Source organism: Fusarium pseudograminearum, chromosome 1, assembly GCF_000303195.2.
Source record: "Fusarium pseudograminearum CS3096 chromosome 1, whole genome shotgun sequence".
In the NCBI taxonomy this organism is placed as follows: domain Eukaryota; kingdom Fungi; phylum Ascomycota; class Sordariomycetes; order Hypocreales; family Nectriaceae; genus Fusarium; species Fusarium pseudograminearum.
In genome coordinates, this window is record NC_031951.1 from 6,415,276 (window position 1) to 6,434,487 (window position 19,212).

At 49.7% G+C, this 19,212-nt stretch overlaps 3 protein-coding genes across 3 annotated transcripts, besides 2 other annotated features; 2 read left to right on the forward strand and 1 right to left on the reverse strand.

Moving 5' to 3' along the window:
- The first annotated feature begins 3,278 nt into the window (after nt 1-3,278).
- Nucleotides 3,279-3,322: a microsatellite.
- A 363-nt stretch (nt 3,323-3,685) lies between these two features.
- On the forward strand, nt 3,686-9,379 carry FPSE_09193 (uncharacterized protein; the record flags this gene model as incomplete). The annotated part of the gene is made up of 3 exons (XM_009262310.1): nt 3,686-3,987; nt 4,037-9,291; nt 9,348-9,379. 3 exons carry the CDS (start codon nt 3,686-3,688, stop codon nt 9,377-9,379), a joined length of 5,589 nt encoding a protein of 1,862 aa, XP_009260585.1.
- Nucleotides 9,380-9,938: 559 nt separating this feature from the next.
- Nucleotides 9,939-13,392, reverse strand: FPSE_09194 (uncharacterized protein; the record flags this gene model as incomplete). Its single annotated transcript, XM_009262311.1, has 2 exons — nt 9,939-13,177; nt 13,236-13,392. The coding sequence occupies 2 exons, from the start codon at nt 13,390-13,392 to the stop codon at nt 9,939-9,941; spliced, it is 3,396 nt and encodes a 1,131-aa protein (XP_009260586.1).
- A 3,017-nt stretch (nt 13,393-16,409) lies between these two features.
- Nucleotides 16,410-16,466: a microsatellite.
- Nucleotides 16,467-16,645: 179 nt separating this feature from the next.
- Nucleotides 16,646-18,331, forward strand: FPSE_09195 (uncharacterized protein; the record flags this gene model as incomplete). The annotated part of the gene is made up of 1 exon (XM_009262312.1): nt 16,646-18,331. The coding sequence occupies one exon, from the start codon at nt 16,646-16,648 to the stop codon at nt 18,329-18,331; it is 1,686 nt and encodes a 561-aa protein (XP_009260587.1).
- Between the last annotated feature and the right edge of the window lie 881 nt (nt 18,332-19,212).

Consider the following 19,212-nt stretch of genomic DNA (forward strand, 5'->3'; position numbering starts at 1 on the left):
TGCACTGTGTACGGGGAGGCACAAGACACAAGTGCGCTGTATTCCATGTCCAACGTCCCATGGTGATACTTTTAGCGATGGACTGGACGTGGCGCTTCAGGCGGTCTTTGCTCTGTAAAGGGGTCATATAACTGGTCAAGCACGATTTATCGAGATGGCATTTCTCTGCAAACACAGCGCAATCAATATTACCTAGCCTGCAAGAGACAACGGAGAATATCACAGCTCCATTGTATTCTCCAGAGGACTCATGACAGTCAAGCACACGACACTGTATAGCACTGTCTTGACTGTCACTCCTAAATGGATCTCGTCCATCGCATATCTAAACTTGGAACAACCCGACCGTACCATCACCAGTCGGGGTAAGGGGCCCGACCCGAGGGCAAGGCAAAGAACCTTGTGTTTAGTAAGGATTGGGTCCGGATTGGAGTTGAGTGGTGTGTGGGTCAAAGCCAAATACGAGGGTCGGGCCAATTCATTCAATCATTCACTTGCATTGACTACGCGTCCCTGAGAGAAAAGTCTCGCGATGCACGACGTGCAGGTGGTTATTCAGCTAGCCAGCTTTTGTGTGTGTGTGTACATAGGGATGCATATTGATATGGCAATACTCGAGTTTATGATCTGTGATAAGCATAGAGAGGCTGTGTCGTGGTCCAAACGCCTCCATGGTGGTACAGTAAGGCTTTGGTTGGTGATTTAAACACACTCGTACATGTAGCATACGTTACACATGTCACACAACCCAGGTTTTCGGCTTGCATGTGGTTACACCCAACTCTCTCTCAACTTCTCAGCACCAGCCTGGTCATGTCAATCGGGAAAACAAGGGCAGACGCGAACAAGATCGAGGATTCGCATCGCCCCGATAATCTTATCTCGTTGTGGCTCAAAATCAAGGAGAACCCATATCCCTTCATTGATCTACATGTAACAGTTCTTTTTCCAGGTTATTGCCTTTTAACTTTCCACCCTGCTCCGCGTTGACCACAACCCTCTTGCTGATAGAGTTCCATCACTGTGTAGCATTTTGATATACTATGTACCAACAGCCAGCCGAGCGCTCAGGGCGCGTGAGGCTTCAACGCCCGTCTGGAGTCAATAGATCTATTCATTCAACGGGAGCTGCGCATCAGGACTAATCAATCGCTAGGTAGCATTAGCATTAGCTGCAACGTTCAACGTTCGCTGACAGTTATGATCCGCAGCTGGGACGTGGGTACGTACAGTAATCTATCTCAACAAGATATATTGACAGTTTAACTACCCTAAACTTAGCAACCGACAGTATCGCATGAGATGCTACGTAAAAACCAGTAATCGTAAGACTGCTTTCGCTCAAAGCAAGCTTTGGCTCTTAGTAATTAATCCTACCTGGTCTATATTCTGACACAATCAAGACTTCACAATTCTTTACTGTTCCATTCATGTTGGGGCTCGCGTCAAACCGGCCTGATTTGAGATCAGCAGTAGTAAGGGTGTCTCGGATATTTCCACAAAATACGATTCTTCTCTCACTCACATAAGTCTCATACCACGTATCAAGGGACCTTGGTGGGCTATGTGAGGATAACAGGATGAATAGATATCACGAGAGTCAGATTCAGGAAATAAAAAGAAAAAGTCTCGTGGTGAACCGGAGTCATAAGAACAAAGACGGGAGGATGGATGGCATCCTTCCTTCATGTCATGACTGTGCCATCCATCTCCCGGTCCTAAAATAACAGTTGCAGGGGAGGGAGAATCGCGGGCTAGCATCGATTTTCACACTTCGGGCACACATTCCAGAAGACCGATGGGGAGGATCGATCACTGGAGCCGGAAGGCTGACCCCAGCAAGCCGAGAGACGGTACAACGTTCTCCTTGTCTTTTTTGAGGCGACTTTTGAAATTTTGACAGTGGGGATTCTAGACCAAGACCCCTGAGATATCACAGGAGAATGAATGCCCATACGCCCGTTTGTATTCTTGCCTCGCCGCTTCTTTGCGGTGTCATCGACAGTAAAGGGTGTTGGCCACATGTTGTCTTGTCTTGATCCCTTCAACATGTCTGGAACCCTCTATTTTGGCATGTAGAATTTACCGCCATCATAGCATCCGTCATTAGTCACCAGGTCATCGGCTTTCATGGAAGCCGAAGCAGAAACATGTCTCAACTCAAGGCCTGATACTCGCTCTCGCTGTATAGGGGATTGTGAATGCGCACAGTACGGAGCATAAAATGTAAACAAGCCTTTTGTATGACCCGCCGTCTTGTCCCTGTCTGTGCGGGTTGACACCCAAGATTTGCAGGAATATCATTCGAGGAGCGAGTGACTGGATGGTTACCGGGTCAGGGATTGCATGGGATTTTCTTTCTTAGGGGTCTGGGTCTCTGAAGAAAGAGTTCGCACCAGTCCATACTGTACCATCGGATGGGTCCAAAACAAAACGGACGTTAGTTGTCGATGATGCAGCTACCCACCCCATCATGAGCTTGTGCTGTCCCCTTTGGTTATAGCATCAACAAGTGAGGAATGCTTCATCTGAACCCAATGCTCAGCTTTCGTCATGGCTGGCCGTTGTGGCGTCCAAATTAAGTGAGATGGGCAATCTAGTCTTAGCGAGGGAGAGGCGCGATTGAGACTTATTTTAGAGGTGATACAGAGCCACCACCAGATCTTTTATTAAGTGGCATTCTGTACAGTGTATTGATCTCATCGCGATCAAGATTGAATTGAATTGCAGTAGTAAGCGGCTTGAGTACAAGCGCTGTTTCAGAAACCATTAATTATTGATCTGTGATGCACTGCGCGCACTGCGGCCGTCATATATTGATCAGCCATGCATGGGAAATAGGCATATTACATTCTGCCGCCCTTCCATCTCTTTCGATGTCGTCTAAGCATGAATGGAGAGCAGTAGACATGTTTCTCTATTGTTCACAGACCCAGACTACCAATATAGATGAGGCTCGTGACAAGTCTAGTGCCAAGTGCCAGACGAGCACGACAGAGACAAATTCAGGGGGCTCACAACTTGTGCTAGACGGAAGTGCCGTGTGGCTATGGGCAGGGAAAAAGCTCGTATGGGCGCCCATTTTTATGCCGTGGTCGTGGGACAAGCCAAACATAGAAATCAGTCCAAGGCCAAAGGGGGGGCTTTGCGCTATGTCCGAACTGCACAACCTGTTCTAAGAGACAACCGTACTCTTGAAAATCCCACCTCCACTCTCCCTGTCGTGTACGAGAAGACTTGCATGTGGCCAGTCGACCTCAAGAAAACAATCCCTTTTCCCAGACCAGACCAGCCCAGTCAAGTCAAGTCCAGTCCAGTCCAGGTTGTTTTTGTTGGTGCTGTGTTATTACATACTACCTATTACCTTTGGTTTGGCAAGTAGATTGATTTCTCACTACTACTGACCGTTCAATCGTCCTGGTGAAGGTTTTCTGATTCTGAATCCGGAGCCTCTTACCTTTTCCATCTTTATTATTGTTTTTGACACTCGTTTATTGTCTACTTGCACCCTTACCCTCGCTCAGAGTGCCTGTTGACTTGTTGTTATCCAACAACCGTCCCAACTACACTAATCAACGACGACCGATCGAGTCTATAATAAACAATTCATGACACGAACTGATACCATAACCCACCGAATCGCTATAATCATCGAGAGCCACTTGTTGGCTTGTCTGTTATGGCCATGAGCCTTCCACAGCTCGGCGGCGCAGGAGGCGCTCATACTCAACCCTCTCTGCCTTCGCTACCAGCACATCTCCAGTCCGACACGCACCTCACTGCTCACCTTGCCAGTCGTTTCCATGTCTCTCATCCTACCGCTCGACTCTCCTCTCACGCCCTCATCTCACTCAACACCTACACCAACTCGTCAAAGGGTCCCGATGGCGGCAAGGAGGGAAGCGCCATGGCTGGCGCTGAAGATATTGCAGACCGAGCCTTTCTACGATTAGGACACAGATCCGAGAACCAAGCCATTGTCTTTTTGTAAGTGATGCAAACACTCTTAGTTCGACATTGTACTAACAAATCTCAGGGGTGAATCTGGCGCTGGAAAGTCTACCATTCGAGCCCACCTCCTTACTGCTCTCCTTAACAAATCATCGACACCTCTCTCCACCAAGCTCTCTCTCGCCGCATATGTTTTTGATAGTCTCACAACTACAAAGACCGCCACAACACCGACTGCTTCAAAGTCTGGTTTGTTCTACGAGTTGCAGTATGATACTTCAGCTACCACCAACCCCATTTTGATCGGTGGTAAGCTTCTCGACCATCGTCTGGAGCGAAGCCGTATCGCCGATGTCCCAACAGGAGAGCGAAACTTCCACGTTCTGTACTATCTTCTTGCTGGTACAAGCGAGGCCGAGAAGTCTCATCTCGGTTTGGATGGTGGCTCTGGAGCTGCTGGCACCACTCAAAAGCGTTGGAAGTATCTTGGCCACCCTACTCAGCTCAAGGTTGGCATCAACGATGCTGAGGGTTTCCAAGTCTTCAAGAATGCTCTCCGAAAGCTCGAGTTCCCCCGTGCTGAGATCGCTGAGATTTGCCAGATTCTCGCCAGTATTCTTCACATTGGCCAGCTTGAGTTTGAGACAACTAGCCAGACCAGCGTTACTGGTGATGACAGCGGTGGTTTCTCTCACGAGGGCGGCACTACTGTCACAGCCGTCAAGAACAAGGATGTCCTCAGCATTGTTGCGGCCTTCCTTGGTGTCAGCTCTGCTGACCTTCAGACCACTCTGGGTTACAAGACCAAGATGATTCACCGAGAACGTGTTACTGTCATGCTTGATCCCAACGGTGCTCGCGCCCACGCTGGAGAGCTTGCACGAACGCTGTACTCCCTTCTTGTTGCCTGGATTCTTGAGACCATTAACCAGCGCCTCTGTGCCCCTGAGGAGTCTATTGCTAACACTGTCTCGATCGTCGATTTCCCCGGTTTCTGCCAGCAGACTCCCACTGGATCTGCCCTCGACCAGCTGCTCAACAATGCTGCCACTGAGAGCATCTACAACCTGACTCTTCAGAACTTTTTCGACCGCAAGGCTGATATGCTGGAGTCCGAGGAGGTCAGTGTCGCTGCTACCAGCTACTTCGATAACTCGGATGCTGTGCGAGGTATCCTGAAGCCCGGCAACGGTCTTCTCAGCATCCTCGACGACCAGACCCGACGCAACCGAACGGACATGCAGTTCCTCGAGGCCCTCCGAAGACGCTTCGATGGCAAGAATGCTGCTATCGAGGTCGGCTCTGCCCAGGCCAAGCTGCCTGGTAGCAACTTCATGACCGAGAACACTTCGGCTTGCTTCACCGTCAAGCACTTTGCTGGTGAGGTTGACTACCCTGTCAAGGGACTTATTGAGGAGAACAGCGAAGTCATCTCTGGTGATCTCCTCAACATGATCAACGGTACTAAGAGCGAGTTTGTTGCTCGTCTCTTCGGTCAGGACGCTCTTCAAACCGTCACTCATCCTACCGAACGCACAACCGTGATGCAGGCTACTGTCAGCTCAAAGCCCATGCGCGCACCCAGTGTCATGTCACGAAAGACTACCCGCGCTGGTCGACCTAGCACTGCCCACAGACGCCAACAGCAAGAGGCTCTGGAGGAGCTCGATCGGGAGAGCCAAGTGGGAGAGTCCACCAAGAAGAACGCCAACATGACTCCGGAGCAGGGAGCTTCAGGCCAGTTCCTTGCCTCTCTGGACAACCTTCAAAAGGCTGTTACCGACCCCGGTACAAACTCATACTTCATCTTCTGCTTGAAGCCCAACGATCGACGAATCGCCAATCAGTTCGATAGCAAATGTGTGCGCATGCAGGTGCAGACCTTTGGCATTGCAGAAATCAGCCAGCGCCTCCGATCTGCCGACTTCAGTCTGTTCTTGCCTTTCGGCGAGTTCCTTGGCTTGACCGATTCTGAGACAATTTTGGTGGGCAGTGAACGTGAACGTGCCGAGATGGTCATTGAGGAGAAGCAGTGGCCTCAAAATGAAGTCCGCGTGGGTGCTACTGGTGTCTTCCTCAGTGAGCGCTGCTGGATGGAGATAGCCCAGCTAGGCGAAGCCGTTTCTGTTGGTGGCCGATACGGCGGCCTGCACTCATCTGACGCTGGCGACGGCCTCACCCCTGCCGAGTCAATTCCCTATGGTGTTTCCAAGGAGAACTTGGTTTCTGGTGGCAACACCCCTCTCATGTACGGTGAGAAGTCCAAGGGCGGCTACTTTACTGATGACACCCGTTCCGAGGCTGGCGTCTCTGCTTTTGGTGGAGGCGACATGTTCAAGAACTTGGATACTCGTGAGCAGATGGCTGAGCGAGGTAATGAGAAGTCACTAGAAGAAGTCGAAGAGTACCGAGACAAGCCCAGCCGAAAGCGTTGGGTTGCTCTCGTTTACTTCCTCACTTGGTTCATTCCTGACTTCGCCATCAGAGTTATCGGACGCATGTCCCGTAAGGATGTCCGAATGGCCTGGCGAGAAAAGGTTGCTATCAACATGCTCATTTGGTTGATGTGTGCTGTTGCCGCCTTCTTCATGGTCGGATTCCCCATGCTCATTTGTCCCAAGCAATTCGTGTACAGCTCTGGTGAGCTGTCTTCTTACGACGGTGACAAGGGCAGCAAAGGTGCCTACGTTGCCATTCGTGGATTCGTCATTGATCTTGAGAACTTCATCCCCAACCATTATCCTGGTAGCGACCTTGTCAGCGAGACGACTCTCATGAAGTACGCCGGAAAGGACATTACCTCTCTCTTCCCCGTCCAGGTCTCTGCTCTTTGCCAGGGTAAGGATGGTGCCATTCCTCCCGAGGTTACCCTCGATAACCGAAACACCAACATGACTGGCCAGCCTCAGCTCCTTGCGCAAAGAGATGTCGACGTCAACTCGGTTTACCACGACTTCCGATATGGTACCAACGACAGCCGACCTGATTGGTACTTTGAGCAGATGTACACCTTTAAGCACGTCTACCTCAAGGGCAGAATGGGTTACACTCCCAAGTATGTCGAGAAGCTCGCCCGCGACAGCGCCTGGAACATTGTCACCATCCACGGAAAGGTCTATGATATGACCAAGTACATGCAGGGTGGTCTTCGCATGAAGACTAAGCCTGGTGAGGCGACACCCAACATCCCCGGTGCTACCGACTTTATGGAGGACAGTGTTGTCCAGCTTTTCCGAAGTGCCAAGGGTCAAGATGTTTCCAAGTACTGGGACAACATCAAGCTCAGCGCAGTCAAGAAGCAACGTATGGAGACCTGCTTGAACAACCTCTTCTACATCGGTGATTCTGATACCCGAAACTCTACTCGTTGTCAATTCGCCGAGTACTTCATTTTGGCCATTTCGGTTTTGCTTGCTTCTATCTTGGTCTTCAAGTTCCTTGCCGCGCTCCAATTCGGTGGCAAGAACGTCCCCGAGAACCTCGACAAGTTCGTCATGTGTATGATTCCCGCTTATACTGAAGACGAGGACTCTCTGCGCCGTGCTATCGATTCGCTTTCCCGCATGAAGTACGATGATAAGCGCAAGCTCCTTGTCGTTGTTTGCGACGGTATGATTATCGGTCAGGGTAACGACAGGCCCACGCCTCGCATTGTCCTTGATATTCTTGGTGTCTCTGAGACTGTCGACCCCGAACCCCTCAGCTTCGAGGCTCTTGGTGAGGGTATGAAGCAGCACAACATGGGTAAGATCTACTCTGGTCTCTACGAAGTCCAAGGTCACATTGTCCCCTTCATGGTCATTGTCAAGGTCGGCAAGCCTTCTGAGGTCGCTCGTCCCGGTAACCGTGGTAAGCGAGATTCTCAGATGGTTCTCATGCGCTTCCTCAACCGTGTTCACTACAACCTCGCTATGAGCCCCATGGAGCTCGAGATGTACCACCAGATCCGCAACATTATCGGCGTCAACCCAACCTTTTACGAATATCTCTTCCAAATTGATGCCGATACTGTCGTTGCTCCCGATTCAGCTACTCGCATGATCTCAGCCTTTATCGACGATACTCGCCTGATTGCCTGCTGTGGTGAAACCGCTCTGACCAACGCCAAGGGCTCATTCATTACCATGATTCAAGTCTACGAGTACTGGATTTCTCACAACTTGTCCAAGGCCTTTGAGAGTTTGTTCGGTTCCGTCACTTGTTTGCCTGGTTGTTTCTCCATGTACCGAATCCGCGCTGCCGAGACCGGTAAGCCTCTGTTCGTCAGCAAGGAAATTGTCGAAGATTACTCCACGATTCGTGTTGATACCCTTCACATGAAGAACCTGCTTCACCTTGGTGAGGATCGATACCTTACGACTCTGCTCCTCAAGTACCACGGCAAGTACAAGACAAAGTACCTCTACAGCGCGCAGGCTTGGACCATTGCTCCCGACTCTTGGGCTGTCTTCCTCTCTCAGCGACGTCGTTGGATTAACTCTACTGTGCACAACTTGGTCGAGCTTATCCCTCTTGCCGAACTTTGTGGTTTCTGTTGTTTCAGTATGAGATTCGTCGTTTTCGTCGATCTCTTGAGTACTATTGTCCAGCCTGTCATTGTCATGTACATCGTCTACCTGATTTACCAGGTCGCGTCCAACCCCTCCGTCGTGCCCATCACAGCCTTCTTGCTGCTTGGTGCTATCTACGGTCTGCAAGCGATTATCTTCATCTTGCGCCGCAAGTGGGAGATGGTTGGTTGGATGATTATGTACATTGCTGCCATTCCCGTCTTCTCCTTCGGTCTGCCTCTTTACTCTTTCTGGCATATGGATGACTTCAACTGGGGTAACACTCGTGTTATTGCTGGTGAGGCTGGCAAGAAGATCGTTGTTTCCGACGAAGGCAAGTTCGACCCCAACTCGATCCCTCGCAAGAAGTGGGAGGAGTATCAAGCCGAGCTCTGGGAGACCCAGACCCAGACTGCTCGCGACGATGTCCGATCCGAGATTTCCGGCTACAGCTATGCTACCAAGGCTCAAGGACCCTTCTCTGACTATCATGGTGGCTACCAACCCAGCCGCCCTGGCTCAACTGCCGGCTTCGGTCACCCGAACATGTCTCGCATGTCTCTGGCCCACTCTGAGATGCCTGGCAACCGCGCCAGCCAGTTCGGTGGCTCACAATTCTTCTCTCCTGAGGAGATGGTTGGCATGCCCAGTGATGATGCCCTCCTCGCCGAGATCCGCGACATCCTCAAGACGGCCGATTTGATGACTGTCACTAAGAAGGGCATCAAGCAAGAGTTGGAGAGACGCTTCAACGTTCCTCTAGACGCAAAGAGGGCCTATATCAACTCTGGTAAGTTTCCTCACTCCGATTTTTACTTCAAGAACCTAAGCTAACATTCCTTCCAGCAACTGAAGCCTTGCTTTCTGGCCAACTATAGACTGCATAAGTACCCATTGAAACGGCCTTTATAATGCCTATCTAAAGCCTGGCGATAATCTTGTTTATTTGAACTTGGAAATCTTTTATTTATTTGTTTTTACATATGGCGAACATGGAATGGGAATACTAAAACTTAACATTTTTGTTTAACGGCACAAATGACTTTGGCCGGTCTTATCCATAATACTGCGTGGGTGGTTAGCGAGGGGGGATTTATCTTGTGTGAATAGACACGCATTTCTGTGTTCATTGTACGGTGTCTGTTCGTTCATTCGTGTTTACTGTGGTAGATGGTTAAGAATATGTACATACAGATGTGTACAAACAAATTTGACCAAGTTTGACGTTGCCTATTGCTCTTAGTATTCTGCGTGACGCTGTCGTTGTTCATCTTGGGCATGTTTTAAGAATATGTCTGCGTCGTAGTTGTCACTCTTGAATGCCAACGTCTGAGATCTTGCCGACATCACTTTGACAACTTTAGGATTCTTCGTCGTATTGTAACGCTGGGTATATCAATTATCATATAGGTCTATATAGATTCAAACTGTCCATTTTTACAAAACATGCGCAGCAAGCAACTTTTCAACACCTCCCTTACTCCAAATCTTGACCTTTTCTTGGTCACAAGTCTCCCAGATCCTCTTCATAAGCGCAGCCATGACATCTGCCTCCTCTCCTCCTTCGAATGAAGTGCGCTGTGTATCAAGCCAGCTCAGAATGCCAAATCGAGTAATCAATGTGGTGCTGCCGCCTTCAATGCAAGTTGCGCGGTAGAGCAGACGCAGAAGACGAGTGCGCAGGTTAACACGAAGATAAGGGTTAACGCCCACAGCAAGAATCTTCTCGAACCATCGCTTGCGGTGGAAGATGCTCAGATCGGAGGGTGTGCGCAGGCTGTCTAGTAGATAGGTGAGAAGCCATGTGATTTCGGTGTAGTACTTGTCATCTTCTGAAGGCTCGCCGTGAAGGACATCGTGAGCGAGGGGAAGCTTGTCAGAAGACCAGAAAGGACTGCGGGTGAGGAAACTGTTGATTTTGGGGTAGAGAGGGTGCAGAGGATTCTTGAGAACGTCCAGCGCGTGGATAGCGAAGGCCGTGAATGCAGAGGGAACAGGACCCTTGTCGACTTGATCCCGCGAGGACTCCACAAGCTCGGAGAGAAGAAGCCAGACTTGTTCCTTTTCTTCGTATGAAGACTCCTTCAGCTTGGCAGCCATCTTGAGAAGACTGGTGAGAGCTTCTTTACGGATGTTGGTATGGGCAGAAGAGAGGAGACGGATTAAGCCTGATGCCCAGCCGTCTTCAACGAGATCCTCTGCGTTCTTACCTGCCCATTTAGTCAAGGTTGTGGTATCTTCGTCTTCAGCGATTGTCACATGCAGCATGGCTTCGAGTCTTGAAGAGTCAATCGTCGACCCATCCTTTGCAACAGCGACCTCAGTTGTATCGACATCCATCATGTCCTCGTCGACAACTGGATTGTCAGACTTTTCCTCCTTGAGCTTCTTCATTTTGACCTTGCTCGAAGAGAACTGATCTGAGACACGCTTGTATAAGGCTTTTGTGAGCTGTTTTCCGTGCTTCATGTTGTATGAGACAGAGAAGTAAGAGTATAAGAATTTGCCAAGCGCAGCTTGTTCATCGCTGTCAGCAGAGCCCATAGCAAAAGACAACTGCTCCGCCATTGTGACATTGACCAAAGCAGTATCATCACTAGGCGACTGCAAGCCGTCTTCCTGGACATATGTCTCCAAGAGGTCGAGGTATTTAATAGGTGATGAAGCACATCGGTTAATGCAGTTATCAACATAGGACCAGACCTTTTCCATATGCTTCGTCTTGACATCGGCCAACGTACTTTGGATAGCATCAAACAAAGGAGACATGAGTGATGCTTTTGTTACTAGCTGATTCTCAACGGCGACCTCACCAAGAACCTTCTTCAGTTGCTGGAACGGGAGGTCTCGCTTCTTGTCACAAAGAAGTCGTAACAGGGCAGTATACGGTGACGATCCTGCTCCGTCAATAAGATTGTCGATCTTTGAGAACCATCGCATACCGGGGGAGTAACTGGCAATTGAAACAAGGTTCTCAAGCTCCATAACTCTTAGAGACTCGTCCTCGTGCTGCTCGCTGCCCTTGTTAAGAGACTTGAGGACTTCGGTAAAGAAGGGTGAGACATCGAAGTTTGCAGCAAGTGCCACTTGTGGGATGACTTCATAGTAGAGGCGTAACAAACGACTGGCCATGGTCTTGTGAAGGATGTTCTTAGCTGGAATACTCTTGTATGATCGAACAATTTCCTTCATGTCAGGGATACGTTGGCAAAAGGCATCAGTCAAGCGACGGCCAGCCTCAGCCCAGACAGGATCTTTGCCCTTTGAGATTTCCTCATGCATCTTCAGAGCTTCGGCCAGCTTTTCGACCGCCACAATAAGAATGCGAGTAGCAAAGAAGGATGTGAGGTTCGATTTGGAGGAAAGACATCGGATGAGAACCTTTTGATTGATAGGGAGGGGAATGATGTTGTCAAGCAGAATGGATGTGGGCGGGGGAGCTTTAGCAGATCGTGAGCGATCACCGAAGCGAGGGAGCAGAGGAATCTGCATGGTGTTGAATAGGAAAGCAGCGTATCCAATCCAAGTCATGGACAGCTTTGGCTCGAAAGTGAAAGATTTGTTACCGAGGAAGTATTTGGCAGTAAGTTCGGGAGCAGCAGTGAAGATCTCAATTAACAGTTCGCTGTGCTTCAGACTAGACCAAGGGCGCAGCTTCTGTGCAAATTCAGCGAGAACAAAGTTGTACACAGGAATATCATTCTTGTACTTGTCTGTGAACAGAGCACCTTGTGTACTGGCCTTTTGCGCCCTGCTTGGTATAGGGTCGTCCTCGGATTCCTTGGGATAGAGACCGGTGGAAGGGTACAGTACGCCAGCGCTGGGAGTCGTACAGATGTAGATGAGAAGTTGATGGGCCTTGTAGCTCACTGTTGACTTCTCATCTACATCCTCACCATCGTTGGAATATGTGTATAAAGCCAAGAAACGCACCAACGACTTGGTGTTGAAGCTTCGGAATTTGATCTCTCTGGGGATTTTGTCATCTTTCAAAACATACGCTTTCAGAGAATCCAGAATATCCGTAACGACGTAAGGAGGATCGTTTCTGATGGTGTAAGTCAAATGTGAGAGGAGCTCCTTCTGGGAAAGCAGCTCCTTTCTGCCATCAGAACCCAAAAACTTGAGAAGGCTCAAGAAGAAGCGGACAGCATTCGTCCTGACAGAAGCCTTGTGTACTTCCTCCGGGGTGTCGCCGATATGTCCAATCTCGAGGTTTCTTCCGAGAGCAGTCAATGTGAAGTTTCGAGCACGGAAAATGCGCTTGGCATAAGCACCTCCATCCAAGCATGCCGCCTCTCTTAGAAGGCGCAGAGTAGGCGATATGATGAAACCCTTGCTTTTTTCAGAAGAAAGATTCTTCGCCAGTGACTTGAGTTGTCCCTCTTGTAGAAGGGTTTGGCAAATACCGAGACCGTGGCGAACAAGCTGCAGCGAGCCGGAAAGGATCTGGAGCAACAAAGCTAGAACAACGGCAACTGATGACATGACACTATCATTGTTGACTTGCACAGCAAAGGACCACATCTCCATGATATCGTTGAGGAAGACTGCATCTTCGGTTGTGTCTCTGGGCTTGACAGATTCGAGATACTGTTGTAAGATTTCGAGGTTTGCTCGCTGGTCGCCTTCTTCGTGAACGATCTGATCGAGGAGGTTCTTGAAAGATTGAAGACCTGAAGGGAATGTGTGAGCTTGTGTTTTGTGCAAGATCGCGATAGCATCACAACTTACCATGTCTGGCGTTGCGCAAATCTTGGTCGAAAGAGAGGAGATTGCGCAATTGATCGCTCGAAGTCACCTCCTCACTTGTGGGCGCCTCATGTGTGATCTTCTGGCGCTTGCGAAAAGCAGCAGCGCCATCTCCGCTGATGAAGTCACGTTTGCCCATTTTGACGACCTGGTAGCTTGCCGCAACCTCTAACTCTTGTCCATGAATTTACTTGAGATTTTGGAATTCTGCCACGTGCGACCGTAGTCTCCGCCTGCCTAATTTGGATTTCGAGATCCGGAGTTATGGGACATCGGCAAATCTATTTACCCGAGAAGCTGCCCGTTGAAGATTCCATGCATCTGCGGAGCATCCTTTGCCTCTGCCTCTTCCTCTAGCGTCCATTTCCAGTCCCTGAAATCCACTTGCAGTCAAAAAGATGGGATGAAAAGATTGAGATACACAGTTCTAAAGACCCATTCTTTTTTCTCTCTGTTTAATTCTTGGTCATCACCTGTTATCAATATCTTACATCATTCTACACCAAGAAGAAAGCGAAGCAACTCAGGCCGCAACCCTTGGGCCTTGGAAGTCAACCTTGGCTGAAGATCGGTGTTGCCTTGGACTTACTTCGACATGTTATCAGCAAAATCGAGTCATCTGGGTCAACTGACTGGTTTCCTCTCCTCTCCACTCACTAAAAAATTAAAGAGGACACTCTGATCCCACATCGCGAATTTCTCATTGCGCCACACCCGTTGCATCCGTTGTTGCAAGGCTCAAGACTCCAATGCACAAGAAACAAGGAAACAGGGTGCTCCATCCTTTTAAACAGCCATTCCCGTCCCGCAGACTGAGACAGGATGCCCTCCAAGCTGAATGCTGCGCTTCCTGCGGGATAAATATATAAAAAAACCCTCAGCCAGAATGACTGAAAGATCGCCACTGGAACATCCACAATCTTCCAAAAATTCTATTTTGAAAGAGGTCTTGGCATGTGAATGGTATCTTGCCTGTTTGCCTCGATCATGAGCTTTTGAACCCCTCTGATGAGGGTATGGTGGCATCCCTGCCAAAAAGTTAATTCCCAAGCGTGCGGAGCCATTCGCCGCCATTCTTGGGACGTCGCTATTTTAAGAACCAAGGAAAGGCAAAGTCAGGGGCACCACCCTGACAGCCTACCTGACAAGCAACCATCCTCTAACAATTAGTAGACTCAAGCGATTGAGCAGTGCAGAGTAGAGCAGATGGTGGCGACGACCATACAACAAAGCATTGGAAAACTGCACGGCGCAGCGTAACGTAGCTAATGAAACCGGGCTTGCAGCACAGGACAGACAGACAAACTACCTCGCTAAGCTCACTAACCATGTTTGCACTTTGCAGCAGCAGGGAGCGGTCCGGCTGTCGATCAGGCTTGACAGGCTTGACATCGACCCAGCTGCGTGGAATCAACCCCTAACACTGTTCGTCTGGCACACGCTCTTTAAACCCCACATGAAGCCATCACACATGCTCGTGTTAGTCATTTTCGTGACTCTCACTGAGACAAATGCCGGGCTGTGCAATATTCTACGGCTGAGAGGCAGAAAAAGGCGACAAGAATACGACACAAGGTATCATGGCCGCTTACCATCAGATGCTACCACAGAGGCCAAGACGTTTCTAGACTTTCCGTTCGTCAGCGGCAAACATTAAAATTTCGGGACCATCATCGTCTCGTCAATTGTCTCAAATTCTCATGGTAGGCGAATCGTATTGCCTCCGCTCACGCCAGAAGACGGGTCATCACAGCGGCCTCTTTCTCGTCACTATTCTAGGTGACATGAAACACCGTCACGGCTGTTTTGGGATGCAACGACCAGTTCGGCCAGCCAAGTTGCAACATGTTTTGCCCAAAGGAGCAACGGGATTTGACGAAAGCTAAATTGACAGGCGTTCCTGATGTTCCCACGTTTCAAGAGGCCCTTGTTGTAATCTCATACAATAAGGGACGCGGCTGTAAGCCGGTGAACAAACAAAACGTGCAGCCTACCGATTTGATGGAGGAGAGATGATGAAGAGACTAGGTCCCGGGGTGCATCTACCAATCAGCCCACCAAGACTAGGGTGTTGCCCAAACCGGCGGTGCAACCTCAAATAAGATGTACGAATGCGACGTCAGATGTCGATTCAAGGAACACAAAGGAAGTTGAGAAGGGCAAGATTGGCACTAGAAGCCAACAAGCGAGGCATGCCTTTACGATCTGCTGCTGGGAGTTTGTTCATGGGCACAGTTCAAAGCTATGACCTTTTTTTTTTGCTCTTTGCAATTGATTTGCATGGACGGCTTGTGCTCTTCACTGCGTGCTACGTGGTACCGGCAACGTCTTTTTGTCGATGCACTCAGCATCAGTGATATCAATCTCATGCCAATGGCTTCGCCAAGAAGAAAGTTCACACCAGTTTGACAAGAGAAAGTGAGAAATGTGCAGCGTGACGACACACAGCCTCGAACACAGGCAAAGGCCTCAAGGCTCAAACCCCCGTCATCTCTTGCAAGCGTCCAATGCGGAGGCAGCACGAGACCTTGTCTGGGGTCTTTTGTGGCAAGCAGAGAGTGGACCAAATGCACGACATCGAGTCGTAGGAGAGGAAACTAGACACCATCTCGGCCGCTACGTGTGGCCCAGTCAGTGAGTGTTTGTGGTGTTTTGATAAAGTTGGTGTGGAGCGCTAACATGGTACAGTCGCTCTTCTAAGCGCCGACTGGTCCGGCGTATCAACCGACCCCGGTCCATCACCTGCGCCGTGGGTTCGTCTTGGACAAACGTCAACCACTCGATAGCTCGTCTTGCATCTGCTTGGGCTGCCGCCCATTTTTATTGTTATTAAATTTTTTTCCTTTTACCCTCTACAACGAGATCGTAGTCTGATGGGGCCCTGAAACTTCCCAGATCCCATTACAGGGTCATGGTTGCCAATGCTGCCGTTTGTTGCCTCTGTGGGTGTGGCTTCAACGTCGCGGCCCAGCCGTAACCCACGAGATGGGCTGGGTTAGACTGCACGTTGCTTGCCGCTGCTTGCTTCTCTTGATTCTTTTATCTGCCGGGTCCCTGGTCCCTTTCCTGCAGCTTTCCCGTCCTGCTTCTACCTCTGTCCTATCCCTTTCATTCTCGGTCGTGTAGGTGTTGGCTTACATATACGAAGGCGTGTGCCGTACATACATATACACACACGCGCATTCATGCACACTTGCATACATACATACACACTCGATCCCACCTTGCCTTATCTATTATATGCGTTGAACCCTTCCTTTTTTAGCTGGGCTCCGACTTTTCTTTTGTTTTCGTTGAGTAACGAACCGTCTGTCTTTTTACTTATTCCGCCTTTTCTTCTCCCGTGCGTTCGATACGCATTCTCGGTATGACGTGAGAGTTTCGCTCGCAGCATGACACACGCCGGTACCCACGGTGCCCATGGCTCTGGCCCTCAAACATCTCCTTGGCCATCGTGGCTTTCTCTCTGCTGCGCACCGTTGGTCTCCTCGGAGGACAGGAGGCCGCGTCGTAGTAAGTCTCTGTCTACTTCTACTTCTGACTCTGCCCACGTTGGCTTTGCCTGGGCCTCGGATTCGTCTTCAACTTTGAACACTTCGTGGCCAGTGGGTAGGTTGAGCGACAAGCAGTTGCTGATAGGCCAAGTCGATGAGAAGCAAGCATACCCAGTAATATACGATCAACCAGTTCACCATCCTGAACCCGTAGCCATGCCTAAGCATCGCAACATGTCGGAAAATTCGACAAGAGACAGTGTTTCATCCAAGAGAAGGAGATTTTGGTCCTTCTCTTCAAACAACTCGCGCCGACCTCTTATCTCAGCACCTTCAGACTTTCGCCACATCGCGACATCGACCGATCCATTCTTTGACTATCCTGAACCTACACCATCACGGGCATCGAATCTTCGACCGGCCAAACAGCTACCTCATCGCCCCTACCGACCGCTCGAGTTGAGCATTTACCAGCCTGACAATAGCGTATCTCCCATCCTACCTCACTTTGAACCAAGACCTGCCAACCCGGCTCCTTCATCGGACTTTTCTGAGGAACCTGTCTCGGACATTTCAGATTCCCCATCAGAAAAAGTACGGCCTTCATTAGAACACCAGAAGAGTTTCTCAGACTCTCCTATGTCTTTTCACTTTCCACGCAAAAATATAACGAGCAGTGCTCCCAGCTCTTCCTTTGGAGACGATGAGATCCCTCCTCTGATTCCTCCCAAGTCGCGCGGTCGTTCCCGGGCCTATAGCTCACCAGACGTTGAAAAGGTCAAGGAACGAGTTGCGAGTGCCATGCTCGAGGTCGAGAAACTCCAGAAACAAATAGATGAGGTTATTGAAAGGCAGAGTCTCTACGTCCCAAGCCGGCCAGCAACTCCCCACTCTGTGGTCAGAAACATGCCGAGTATGAGTTCTAGTCCTGGTGACGAATCTCATCTGCTGACTCGCTCAGATTTGGAGCCTATGCCTTCAATTCCTGCTCTTCCACCAGCAGCCCCGTCTTTTGCTCAACGTCTTAACTCTGATATCATTGAGAGACCTCGAACAGCACCTATCAGATCACCTCGTACACCTATGAGGACTCCCATTACCCCTCCTCGTCGGGCCCGAACTCCTGGTGAGCCGCGGACCCCATCTTCCAACACTCCTCCTCCTCGTCCTAGACGAGATGATCTACCCCCGCCACCACCTCTACCTTTGGTGCTTCGACCTCCTCTGAGGAAGAAGAAATCCTTTTCTCGGGTATCGAGCTGGCTCTTCCCCGGATCTCAGCACAGCCGCAACATGAGTTTCGATTCTGTCACCAACGCTCCCCGCCCTATCAGGGGCAACCAAGGTTTCTATCAGGTCTCGCTGGGCGGGACATCACTTCGCCGGCGGAGCACGGACTCTGCCGATACTGTTAGTACTTGGGAGTCGGACGAAGAGTACCGCACTGTCCCAACAACGTGCTCACTTGGTAGCACAGCAGCAGTGCCACAAGACGAGGGGCCTTTGATATCGCGGTTCGCCACATCCACGTTTGGCCGCAACGAGATCCGACCGCAGAGGAGGAGCGTCGGCGTTGCAATGTGAAGGAATGATTGGAGTACATTGTTTGGCTTATACCCCACGTTTTTACTGCAACGTTTTTGATGACTTTATTTACATTCGATGATACCATTCTACCATATACGATAGCTACCACCTAGCTAGACTACGTGGTACTTCTTTGGATATTTGTTATTGCGGTAATGGGTAATGAAATGGCGGGGCTGGGTTCGGATAAAAGAACGGGACTCTGGGCGGCAGGCTTGCTCTAAAATTCATGTTATGTTACACGATAGACTTCTCGCAATAGGCGAGCTTTGGCACAATGGTGTTAATGGAGGCCTTGCATAAGATAGTTGCAATATAAATCGCCTAGAGCGATTTCTCACAAAGAACGATGCCTCGTTGACATTTCTTTCTTGAACAGAACTTTTGTTAGTGTTCTGAGCCGAGGTTCGCGCTGAAGGTTTAGGGTATGTGAGCTAACAATTCTAACTGGGGCAAGTTCTCATCTAAATCATCCTCTCTATAGTATCTGAAGCCATGAAAAACATCAGGAGCCCATAGTTTAAATGTTTGTATCTACATTCCGAAAGGTCTGAATTGGTCACAGTTGTAAATACGACGTCAAAGTGCGACGACATGTGGCTAAAGAGTACCTCACTGGTCAGCCTCATGACCATGCACGTGGCCCGCCTCAGGTGTCCCGTCTCGGAATGTCGAACAACATCAGGGATGCTCATTCACATTCAATCGATATCATCAAACCGCAATAACCTCATGGAATGAGGCATAACACTCTCTATTTGCTTAATTACTTGCGATAAGCTTGCTTTTCCGCTTTGTCATCAACACATTCGTTGGGAGCTAGACTGACTAGCTGGTTATCTTTCACGAACCCACCAGCAAACATCCCTGTCACCACA